This window comes from Lycorma delicatula, chromosome 8 (assembly GCF_047948215.1).
Source record: "Lycorma delicatula isolate Av1 chromosome 8, ASM4794821v1, whole genome shotgun sequence".
Classification (NCBI taxonomy): Eukaryota; Metazoa; Arthropoda; class Insecta; order Hemiptera; family Fulgoridae; genus Lycorma; species Lycorma delicatula.
Genome location: NC_134462.1, coordinates 107,237,352 through 107,251,120, shown reverse-complemented (window position 1 = coordinate 107,251,120; position 13,769 = coordinate 107,237,352). Strand labels below are relative to the sequence as shown.

Below are 13,769 nucleotides of genomic sequence, written 5' to 3'. Positions count from 1 at the left end.
CAAACCATTATCAAATAACAACTGAGCATCCAAAATGGCTGAAATTTTAGTGAGCACTTATCAACGCATGCGCAAATACATTCCCTAACTTTCCGTAAACAAGAAGCATATAACAAAATGTTTTACTGCTACATAGTTGTGCTTATGTGCAACATGCTTTTTTTATTGAGGACACATTCGATGTCAACAAATCACTTACGTCTTTCAGCGAATGGCCATAACTATATGACATCGGGTATTGCTGGTCTGAAGTCATGAGGCTTCCTAGAGGTTATTTTTCAAAACTCTCTTCCTTTCTTTCCAATTTCCTTCATCTGAGCAATTACTACCATAACTCACATCTCTACTTTGGTGGCTGAGTTGTGCAGATCGAAAATAAAGACCCACAGCTATATACTACAAAGTGTGATCGTGCAAAATTGCAGCTGCTAGAATTAAAGATCCATCGCTATAGACCGCGAAGTGTGATCGTGATGAGTGGTATCTCTGCCAAAAAGTACTGGAGTTTTCAAGTTCACAAACTGTTCTCATCTATCCTTTTTCAAAAATTTAATTTTGTGTAACAAAGGAAATATAGATTTGGTAAAAAAATATTAATGTTACCAATAACTTTACCATGGAAGTTCACAAAATTAAAACAACACAGAAATTGTTTTATCTAATTAAGAGTAAATGGGTAAGGGTTAAATTGTTTTGGATGTCGAGAGGTTTACTGAATTTTATAAACTAATCAATACTAATAACACAGAATATCAGAGACGGTTTAATACAACATCAGTATACGCTATATTGATAATCAGTATATAATATAATTTTTAGTATCAATATAGCGATGTTTAACTAAAATTAATAACACAAATTTAATATTTGTAGTTTAATTAAAGCGATGAGTTAGAGAATTTTAATAGACTGTGATTATGAAGATTATTTTAGTAGAATTAAAAGCGGAAAGAAAAAAATGTGAACACTAAAGTCAAAAATATGTTACAATAAAGTTTAGACGGTCGCTCCAAATCATCACCCTTACTACTTGCACACAATGCACACGTGCGCGTGCACACACATCCACTAAAAATAATTAATTTGCAAATAATAATCACAGGATATGTATAATTTAACATTTCATTTTCAAATGCAAAAATGCCAAAGAAATCTATTGCAACTACCATTTGAAGAATTTCTTTCTAAAATTAGTAAAAAAAAAAAAAACCTTGGATTTACTGAAGAGCAGTATATACCAAACTATACACAACATTTATCACATCTTTTTTATTGAATGATGTGATCTTTATACTAAATTTTTCATATATACAGAAATAGCTGCACCAGATGCACACACACAATTAAGAAGTTTTCAAAACTTGACACAGACTGCTAATTAAAATTTTATAAATAATGAATAAGCATAATAAAAAAATCAGAATAAAACCGTAACACATTATCAATCCAATTGTAAAATTACACAAATAGATGCAGCCTCATAAATAAATAAAGCAAATATAATAGTAATCCATCTTTCAACTCCTTGCTAATTATATATTATGGCACCAAACCCAAAATTTCTATGTTTGTATTGAATTTTCAGAAATAAATTCCTGGAATCAAGCAGCATTTACTATAAATTTCAGTTTTATAAAGAATAAAAATGTATAATTTTATTCATTGAATAAACATTTTTGTTTTGTTACTTTATATTCTTCTACCATCTTCTCCCTAAAACTTAAAACTTTTAATTTTATGTTTCTGTAAAAAAATACTACTGTAGTCTTTCCTTCAAGTTCTTTCCCAATGCCTAAACGTATCACTTTTTATAATTGCTGATATCATACCGACCAAAACAGATACGCAATTTGTAACAGTGAAGTCTTGTACGGCTAACAGGCTGATTATTCATGATGCAGAGCTACTAATGAATCTCTATTGTTAGAGTACATCAGTAACAAGTGCTTTTAAATACAATGAAAAACAACTCTTATCAACAATCTTAACTGTAGAGTATCATAGAATGAGAGTTGCTAACACTAGCCGTTTGCCCAACTGGGGTCTTAAGGATCGATACAAATTTTAGAATAATAGTTCCCCTAGAGGAATCTGAGGTCTACTGGTGAAAAATTCTCTTTCCGACTCACTTTAACCCGTCGTTGCTGGATAGAGCGTGTTGTGCTCACTCTACATGCTTTTTGTTACAATTTTTTTCTTACAGTTCTTAGAAATATGACCGACTATGTACCATTTGTACTGGATGTTTAGAGATATTAGTCATCATTATTTCTTACCTTATCGTATTTTTTGTTGATGTATGCAGAATTTGTTTGTTCAGTGTCATAGTGGTGAGCGCAGTGGTCAGTAGCCAGTGATTGTATTATGAAAAATGTATATTTTGTATAAGTGTATATTTATGCGTTTCAATATTTTCCTATGTTTTTACGCAAGTTTGTGCGTAAAATGTTATTCTGTTATTTGTAGGGAGCATAGTTACAATCTGCTGAAGTGCAAAAAAAAAGAAGGAATGAGACACTGAAAGCAATGATTAGTTAAAATATTACTCTATTTATAATAACTGAACTATTTTAGCTGCATGGGATACATTTTTTCAAAAATTTGTAGTCGATTTTTTTTTTTTTAGGAAACTAATTAGTTGTTGGTAGTGTAAAAACAATTTTCTTATAATTTGTAACAGTCGATTATTAACTTGTATTTTCAATTTTTTTTTTTTTGTATAATAAGTAAAAATAAGTATAGGAATACATTATGTGTTATGCAAATACGGTATATCTAAATTCTGAATAAGTGTATCTAAATTCTCCAGAATCAACCCGAACAAAATACATAATTTACAAAAGTTACAAATAGTTAATATTAAATAGTACATATCAGAAAATTAATTTTGTATTGTTAATTAGTAATAATAAAAAATACTTATTTATGTAAAATTGACAATAATCAAACTACGGAAGAGAAAAATATAACTCACCAGCAAGTAATGGCATAACGTATGGCCTATCCAGCAATGCTGGGTTAAAGGACAACTGTAACTGCAGTCAGGTGAAAATAGTTATACTAAAATGTGGTTAACATAATTTTGTTGAAATAACATCACCGATAGATGAATTATATGCTTGTATTACAAATTTCTAATTCTAGAAGTATCCAATTAAATTAAAATCGAATAAAGATTGAATTTAAAAAATCAGATTTGTTTTTTCAGGAAAAATTATTACTTATTATTAATCATTTTTCAAATAATTTTGGCAATGGAACATTAACAACTGATGATCTCCAATGTAAAAACTATCAGTATAATATTTGGTAATGTAATATGATTGCATGTGCAATAAAGAACTTTATGATGACTGTAAGCATCAGGATGGTATCATTTTTAAGATGAAAAAAATATCAAAAAAGAAACAAACTAGTCTAATTTCTTTATAACAGTAATATACAACTTAAATGAAACGTTACAGTTTGTTTTAAATGACAGGTAATGCATAATATTGGCTACTCTGTATAATTATTTTAAAATGTTTAGCCGAATATGGTTCTAAGCGTAAAAGAGATGGATGATAAAGTGCTTTCCTTACAATCAAATAAAGCAACTTTCAGATAAAAAATGTAATAGCTCAGAAAGCGGATAAAATTTTAACAGTTGAATCAATGTGTAATAATGCGAGTAAATAAAGTGTTAGGATATTAATGACAGAAGATGAGTGCAAATAGCTTACTAATAATTTCAACCGTTGATACCTCAAAAATCTGAAACATACTTCATATAATAATAACAATTAATTAACAATAGATGATGTAAACCAACTAGTATAGAAAAATTATGTTATTTATTTTGTAACATTTAGCGCACAACCTATGGTAACAACCTCAATGAGGATGTATCTTAATTCTACTACCCAAGTAAATTTAATTACATTTTTACTTTCCTAATCCCCCAACAGATTAAAAGAGATAAATAGAGTTGTTTAATTTTTTAGCAAACAGTATACAGGACATAATGAAGCCACTAATGTACTCTTTATGAGACTAATTCATTAACTAAGCTGTACTGGTAATCAAAAAGATCTTTATAAACCCAAATTAAATTCACAGATAAAAAATGCGACTACCACTGCCGACTGTAAATTGCTGCAAAATAATTTTGCAGGATCAGAATTCCAACATTTTAATAGGATCTGATGCTTATGTGCTCGGGTCATTTGTATGTGATGAAAATTTCAGTAATGGTTGGGCTACACTGATGACATCAATATTAAGTGTAATCCATCTTAGAACTTGAGAGATGTAAATTTTAAATAAAGAACTATTTCATAATATATTTATGTATTAAAACATACATATATAAATTATGTAGAGAATTATATTATAAATTATGTAACAAATTACTATGTAATTATATAAAGTTGATTAGTCGACTTTAATAGATAAATTGAACAGTTAAAAACAAAAAGAAATAAGAATAATAAAGAGAACAAAAAATACTTTAAAATTTATTTATTTACCTTTATACAACATTAACTAAACAAATCAGAGTGCCATTTATCAACATCAAATAAGATTTAATTGTCCATTGCACAATGTTTTTCTACTTTAAATATCCTTTGAATACAATAAAAATTTAATAAACATCTGATGATCAAGTTGAGAATTATAACATTTTTCTACTTGATAATTAAAAAAACCAACTGCTAATTTTTTTCCAAACATTTTGACCGAGAGATTTTCCTATTTTTTCTTCACCTCTTCCCCCATTATTGTTCATTAGAAAATATATTGTAACAGGCAGAATTTGGTCTCATTTTCCATTATAAGGCTGAAGTACTTAAGTTTTCCTTATTTTACAGCACTAAGCACTCTCTCTTCTTTATCCATAGCAGGGAAATTCTCTCTAAATCAGTAATCCAGTTGCTCTATGGCATCTCCACTAAATAATAAAAGCCTGTGTTACTAGAAACCACAACGCCAGCCTACATATTGGGAAACGTAAAATCAAAACAATCAAGCTCAAGTCACATCAACATACAATCAGCTTTCTCAAAACAACTTTTTTTCTTCTGCCGATGATCAAATCATCAATGGCATCGAGGTATGAACCCTCGCTCTCTCTATCAATCCTTCCTAAGTGCTATACTGAAGAATACAGGTCCACCAAATGATTCACATTTGATCTTTATGTCAAAATAATATTACAATGTTTATCCGCTCATCCGCTGCCGGTTAAGATAAAGCTCTGCAATTAAATGGAGTTTAAATTTTTCAGATTTTTTTTTAATTTTCAACACGTGGAATCAAATTCAGAATATTTTTCCAATTTATAGACAATAAGTTTCAAATATTTTTACATTTAAAGAATTTATCTTTTGTTTGATTACAACTTGAATGCTACCCGAACTGATTTCTGATTTTCCCAAATTATACAACTTGATAATCCATCTACAACAAATACATCAATTAAATCTGAGCAGATAATTCATATATCATATGAAATTTTTTTTTAACACAGACTAAATTTTACATTTTTTATACCTCGGTTTACAAAGTTGATGTGAATTAAACTTTGAACAAAATTCAACTATGGAAATTATCTTTGTACACAGAAAATAAAACACGTGTATAATATATTTATTATGCACATTATAATTTTAATGTGTATAATAAATACAAAGTATTTGATTTTTTTCTCTAATCATAAACTACTGTAATAATATTTAGTGTTTTTTTGGTCATAAAAAAAATCTAAATAAAGAACCTAAAATACTAAGTAATTGGCCTACTGAAAATGTGTGAAAACACTATTAAAAGCTGTTAACACACCACTTGAAGTAAATTCTATTATAGTCAAATAATAATTATTGCTGTATTTAAGTTATAACCAAGCAATAATTACAGTAATATTTTGTATTAATCAAGGAATGGGCAATTAACTGTAAAAAGTTGCTTTTTTAGTAATACCGATCAAGAAAATTATAAAATATATATATATGTATAAATAATATAATAATTACATAAAAAATAAATATATTTTTTTCTTTTTAACTGCCATTTTGCCCTACTGCTTCACATTAGAAAAAAGAATCTGTAAATCTATGAAATTAATTTTCTTTCGATTACATTCAGTTTGTTTATTATTTAAAGATAATACATTTTTAAGCAATTGAATTTTAAATTTTAAATGAATTTGAATGAAGTTTACATTTTTATAATTCAGTCGCTTCAAAAATGATATTGTAGACGGTTTTGTTTTAAATTAGTTAGGAATGACTTTTTTTTTTAATAAAATTCAGATTGCTTATTAATTTCTTAGCTATTTATTAAATTCATAATTTCATATTTTACATGAAAAACTTGGTTGATACAGTTAATATTTTGATACCCGTACCTTGCTTCTGTCAGATGATTAGGGAAGATCATATGGGGTGTTTGATAAGCAATGCAAAAATAAAGCAGATAAATATTTTTGGGAAAGTTTTTTTTTATTTCTCTACATAATATTCTTTCAAGTCTATTCATCTGTTCAACAATGCTCAAGTTTTTTGATTCTATCCTTATAGCATGATTTATCTAAGACTTTATAGTTATAGGGAAATGTTTTGGCAATAACATAATCATTTCATATAGATTTCTTTCCAACAACCCAGTTCTTCATATTTTGAACACTCCAAAGGTGCTAAGTGTGCCAAGTAAGAGGATGTGGAGGAATTTTGCAGTTGCAATTCAAACAAGAGTAAGCTGGTGAAAAAGAACCTTCTTTGTTGTAGAATCTGGTCATTTTTTTCTTTATTCTTTGGAAATCAGCTAAAAATTAAATAATATTTATTGTATTGTTTAAGTATTTTAAGTTTCCTAGTTCTTTGGTTCCAACTATTGAAAATAACTCAAAATACTCTCCCACACTTTAAAATGTCTATGAACAGTTTGTTTAATGTTCAAATGGAAATTAGAAAAGAAAAAATTGAAGGCAACCAGACCGAATTTATAAGAAATATCTACAAAATGTGAGAAGAAAATTGGATAACAGCTGTTTTTTAATAGATTAAAAGTATGTTTAAACAAATATAATAAACATAAATTTTACAAGTGCAGTATTATTTTATTACTGTATTACCAGAAATGGAATAAAATAAGAACAAATTATGAAGAATAATTAACTATCATTATACTACTATTATGTAAGTACTAAAACTAAACTTTAAGATACTTATTCATTAAAAAAAACTCTAAAAATTAAAAATACACACAGTACTGGACAAACATTATGAGAAGTAAAAATAATCATGTATCAAAAAACTCGGGGAATGGAATAAGCAGATAAAAAAATACTCACGCATCCCAGGATGGACAAAAGTTAGTTTTCCCAATTACAAAGGTGAATCAAATTTAAACAGTAATTTTGCTATTCTATGCAGCAAGCAGTTCTGAACTGGATAGTAGAGTGGGGGAAGTTAATGTTGGCTGTGTTAGAGGGGCAAACCAGCTTGGTTAGCTCCTTCGCTCTGTTCTGTCATCAGTACAGCCATGAGTGAGCAAGAGGTTCCATCGTCCGTTGCACAATTTACAATCATTAAGTTTTTAACTAATGCAGGCATTAAACCTGCCGAAATTTTAACTTGTTTAAAAGTACAGTTTGGGAATGCTACACTATTTCAGAACCGAGTGTATACATGGGCCAGACAATTTAAGGGTAGGCAAGAAAGTGTAGAAAACGAAAGCCATGATCGACACCCAAGGTCAAGTCTCCCAGCTGACAATATCCATGTCATTCAAGAGCTTATTGAAGGCGATCACCGATTCACTACTGTAGAAATCGTGTCAGGAGTATCAGCTATGGGAGTGCTCAATGCATTATCACTGATCATCTTGGCTTTAACAAGTGCTTGATGGTTTCCGAGGTTGTTGACCAAAAATCAAAAACAGGTCAGGTTGGAAATCTGAGAGAGACTTCTGAATCGATTTCGGCAAGAAGGTGATGATTTCTTTTTTGAGGCGCATTGTCACATGTGAAGAGAAATGGATCTATCACTACACTCCAGAGTCAAAAATGGGGAGTAAGGAATGACAAAGGAAGGATGAGGACTGCCCGCCAACTGAAGGCCAAAACCTGTCTATCAGCTGGAAAAGTTCTTGCAACAATTTTTTTAACTCAAGGGGAGTTTAATACTGATTTTCTCAACAATCAACTTATGGTGAATGCAGCTTATTATTGCCAGCTGCTATAGTCAATAGAAGCCACCTACCGAAACAAAAGATGGAGTATACCCATAGAGATGTCATCCTTCTCCATGACAAAGCCAGGCTGCACACCACGATTTTGACCAGGATAAACTGGGGGGGAAATGGACTGGGATATCCTTTACCACCCTTACTACAGTCCAAAGTTGTCCCGTGTCAATTTTTTGTTTTCATTCTTGAAAGAACTGCTTGGAGAGGAACGATTCAAAAACAATGAAGATGTTGAGAAGCGCATGCGCAATTGGCTGATGACTCATCCTCAAATGTTTTATGAACAAGAAATATTCAGACTTCCAAATTATTGAAAAAAGTGTGTAGATCGAGCAGGAGACTATATAGAGAAATGATGAAGGTAAGAATTGTATATATTATTAATCAATAAATTTATTTAAAAAAATTTGTACTAAAAACTTATATTCGTATTAAAAAACTCTCGTATTAATAAGAAAACAATTGATAAAAAAAATTAAACAAAGAAAGATTTTATGATTATATGACTAAAAAGTATCACAGGAAGTGTTCAAAGTACGGTGGTGGCCCTTATGCATTCATGACAGTATTTAATCAATAAATTATGCATTATTTCAATATAGTTTTGTCCCAGCTTATAAAATCATTTAAGTTTTTTATTTACAGCCTTAAGCAGTTCTGGTCATTTGGATTTAAAAGAAAAAATACTATGTCTTTGGCAATTCCCCAGAAAGAAAAAAGTAGTAAGGCATTAAACGCATGTGTTGTCATTAAGATGTTGATGGTTGTTCACAACTAAGAAATCTTTGATTGAGGTAATCTCATTCAAAGAGCACTTTGAGAATGTCATCCATTTTGCTGCCAAATGTAGGACGGTGGATGTCAAATGCAAGTTGTTAAACAGTTCGCAAATAACAGCTCAATATATGAATTTCTGTTCACTTCTGCTGAAGAAATAATTCCTTTTTTGTGATCTCATGTCAAACATGAACTCCAGGTACGTTTAAGTTCCTTCTCCATGATTACATGTGAATTCTCATCACACCTACTTTACACAAATATGAAAGTAAAGTAGGCAATCAATCTGAATTGCGCTTCATGAAACCTTATCACTGAGCTATAGAAATGAATATCTGCTTTAGAATGAATAAGAAATTCCTTCTCAAAATTCCATCCTTATGACAGAATTATCTTCATGAAGCAGTTGAAAAAATATAGGTCAATAAAACTTCAATTCCTTTAGAATATTTTATAAACGTTCTGGATATTTCAAGTCTAACAGAAGCCTTTCTGGTCAACGATTGAGGGCTGCTTACAAATGTCTCCGCTACATGTCATTCAGTTTTTATAGTCCAACTAGTTCTAAGCCTACCTGATCAAAGAGAAATTGTGATACCTCCAGCATTTGCAAATTTTTCGTTTAGCTTACACATATGTTCATGATCGGTAGTGGCAAATTATTCATGGACATCAGTAATACCCGTAATATATTGCTATTAACACTGTATCTGCAGACTACAAATCTAAAATTTAACACCTCTTACACAACTTAAAGTACGTAAGCGTAGGAAAAACTGACTTTTAGCACATAATGTATACAATGATAAAGATGGGAAAGAAGAATTTGACAAAAATAAACTTTTGAAGAATAGAAAAATAAAAGTAAATCTGAAGACATATTTTATAAAGTGCTATGTTTAAAGAATATTGTCTTAAGAATATGAAAAACAAGTTTAATGAAAAAAAGAAACTGCAAGAATTTGAGATGATGATGAATTAACTACTAAATTAACTCGATAAACTACATACAAGATATATTTTAAACCTTTGGTTAGGCACTAAACCGTATCAAATATATATGGAACATTGCAACATACTAAAAATTAAAAGGTGAGAAGTAATATAAGGTTATAATGCTATTGGCATTTCTCATTCAATAAACTGATTCTAGTAAAGCGTCAAGATTAATGTATGGTTACCAATTTATTGTTATTTTATTAGTAGCTAATACTTTTTTCCAAGAATTGAATATAATACCTACCTACCCATTACACACACAAAAGAAAAGCTTGTCTTTGCAGTGTTATATCTTAAAAACTGCTTAATGCAGTTTAACATGATATTAATTAACTTTTCTGCTCTACTGTTGCAAAATTACTATTTATTTTTAAAAATTCAATAAGGATTTAACATGTACTTTACATACAATACTAGAATGAAACAACCGTATAAACAGGTATGAGATCAGTAATCTGTTCTACACTCATATGAGGCGACTGTTATTTTCTACACAAAACTAAAATTCCCAGCAAATTAATGAAAATTCTTCTTCTACAAATAAACGATTAAAAATATAGGAAAAAGAATTATGTTGAAATTAAGTGTTACTAACTGGAATAGAAAAGTATATATCAAATCAGTATATATATTCATCAGTCTGATGAAAAAACATTCCATTTTTGTAAGCGTACACATAAGTAACAAACAGTGAAAAATTAATAGTTGTGAGTTGAAAGTATATTCTATATTTTCTTATTATTATAGTTACTTTTTAACAATATTACTTAATTACAATTAAATTATAACTTTTTGGGTGAGTTTTACAATAATTAATAAATTGAACCACGCCGGCCTCTGTGGCGCGAGTGCTAGCGTCTCGGCCTTTCATCTGGAGGACCCAGGTTTGAATCATGGTCAGGCATGCTTCAAATCATTCATCCCATCCTCTGAAGCAATACCTAATGGTGGTCCCAGAGGTTAAAAAAAAAATTAAACCAAACCTAAATGTTGACAACACCAATTTTCAGCAATCTTGTCCAATTAAACACAAATTAGAAACAAAGCAATACAAATTATAGGTGATGAAGGTAACATTTATTAAAAAAAAAAATTAGTTATAATTATACTATTTACTGAAACTAGCAAAGATATCTTCTATTTGGAAATTTTGTTATTCAAATGAAGAGAGAAAATTATGAAAAAAATATCAGAGACAGCTGAAGCCAGAAGAAACTTGTGTACTGAATAAGAAAAAATGAAGTTATTTTATTAGTTAAAAAAAAAGCATTTTAATTGTACAAATATTACAGTAGATTTTATGTAAGTAACATCTTTCAATTAAATCTGTTTTATTAACAAAGTTTTACCATATATTATATAGTATATGTTGCTAATTACAGATTCATTGCGCAACAGATAATCTAGAACAGATGATGAAATCCATTTCTGCAATAAGATATCGATCATCATGTATTTAAATACTACACGTAAGTGATAATTAATGCAATTACTTATTTATATAGTTTTTTAAATGTTGGTCTAAATAATTTTACAGTTACCATCCTTTATATGTGTAAATGTGTGCTTAAAACTTAATTTACTGTACTGCGAATGAATTGTTCATACTATTCTTATCGATAACATAAGGACCAACTAATTGTAGTACTGTTCATAGGTAAGGTTGCTTACCAGAGTGTATTGCATCTTAAAAATGATTTATCATAAAACTGAAATAAAAAAGTTAATTAATTAACATGAAAAAGTAATCATTCTTGTTATATGTGTTGTGTTCTATTAAAAAAACTGATCGAGTGAAATAGTATGAATAAAATGTCAGCTATGAAAAATACTTCATAAAAATTAGATAATTCACAAATGTGGATTTACCGCCTCATTTTTGTTTTTATTATCGCTCAAAATATTCAATTATGTAAAAATTTGGTACGTATAAGTTATTATTAACAAAATTTAATCTCCTTGAAAAAGTAAAGAAAGTTTTCTTTAAAAACACAATTTTCAGTATGATAACAATAAAAAGAATGCTGAAGCTCCCAATGCACCTCTTATTTTACAGGTTACAACAAATAAATTTAAAAAAATTATAAAAAACATGCAAACATAAAACAAAAGAAACAAATATTAAAAACAGTCGTTTTAATAAAAAGAAACAAAAGAAAACGCTTTATTTTAGCACACAGAGGGGTTATAAAAAATTTAAAATACATTTATAAGAATAAAATGCATCATATAATGAGGACAGATGAAATGAAATGACAAATATATAATAAAGGCATGCACAAAGCATTACGTTAATAATAGTTACCCGACTGTGTGATGATTTCGGCTGTTGAGTTACAGTTCCACTCGACCCAGTTTCTTGGTCCTTCTACAAAACAAAAAACAAGACGCAGAAGCCACCTCAGTGCTACATATCACTATTGAATCCAAACTCACGCATCAAAGCAGATAATAATAATAATAATCAATAATAATAATAATAAAGAAAATCGATTTAGTTTAAAAAATTAAATTACATCAACAATTAATAAAGGGGTGCCCAAAAGTGATATAAAAATTAAGAGGAACATTTCTAGTTTGAAAAACAATTCATATATTGTACAATACATAACATACAAATAACACATAAACAACACGACTGTCACTGGGTTTACAGCTACTGTGAGGTAGCGTAAAGGATGGTGGATGGGTTGTTTGTTTGATGTATGTGCTCACATTTTTATCTTAGTTGCTGTTGGCGCAGAGCAAACCATGTGGTGCACCGGGCAGCTGGGCACAGTGCACAAATGATTCATTCATTTCAAATGAATCATTCATTCGAATGATTTATTTAAAATTATGTTTGTGTTTTGGGGATAAGAAAGGAAAACATTAAGGTTAGAGCTGTGTTAAAAGATCATAACTCAAGAAACAGCTAAAAATGTTTAGAATTTTGAAGCTGTTTGTTGTTGTTGTTAGCTGCTAAATTCATAAATGTTATTTAGTTACAGTTGGCAAACACATTTAACAAAATCATGTGTAATGAAACATAAACCATGTAACATTTTTGCGGTGGGCCATTGGCCTGTCTTTTTTCTAGTTTTAAAATAAAGAGCAACATGCGTGCATTCATTAACTTATTGTGGGGATTTTCAAACAGTAACTATACAATCTGATAAAAACATTTAACACTTAAGTTTAATTTGTTTCTTTAGTAATAGTAATTCTGGGTTTGAATTCAGGTCATGCTTGACATTTTTCATACGCTATAAAATCTATATCTCATTATCATCTTGCATTATTGCAATTAGGAGTCAGCCTTCTCTTTATGAAAACAAGTTCAGTCCATATGAATACACAAAGTGAACAGTCCACAGGGGTTTACATCTGATAGATGTATAATAACATCCGTAATAACACAATCCCGTGCCAAGGTTATAGTAAGTGAGAAGTGAAATGGTTTAGTTTCCTTCAGAGGGTTGAATATATTGTTACAAATCAGTATCACAAGTCTGACAAAATGGAGGCTACATTCAGTCCTTCAAGAGACATCATGCTATTTACCATAGACTGATTATACAGTAAACATCATCTCTCACAGAAAAAAAAAAGCTGACTGATGTTTCTTGTACCTCAGACTCTTCATGTTATGATCTAAAGATCTTTAGGAAACTGTCAAGACAGTTATTTAATTTGATACAGAGTACTCTATAAATAAATAAAAAAAAATCACAAAATTAGATGCAATTCACGTTTCTTTTGAATTTTACAACATTAAAATTGTCATT

General features: G+C 29.5%; 1 protein-coding gene across 5 annotated transcripts in view; it reads right to left on the bottom strand.

Annotated features, from left to right (window-relative positions):
- The window catches only part of Csp (Cysteine string protein), a 123,360-nt gene that overhangs the window by 23,750 nt on the left and 85,841 nt on the right, over positions 1-13,769 (bottom strand). For 4 of the 5 annotated variants that reach the window (XR_012757520.1, XR_012757521.1, XM_075374256.1 and 1 more), the window contains exon 5: positions 12,308-12,370. The exons of the other annotated variant lie outside the window; for it this stretch is intronic. Coding sequence is in view for 2 of the 4 variants with exons in the window: in XM_075374256.1 (XP_075230371.1) it covers positions 12,308-12,370 (63 nt within the window). In the remaining 2 variants the exon portion in view is untranslated. The remainder of the gene's footprint in view (positions 1-12,307; positions 12,371-13,769) is intronic. 5 annotated transcript variants of the gene reach the window in all.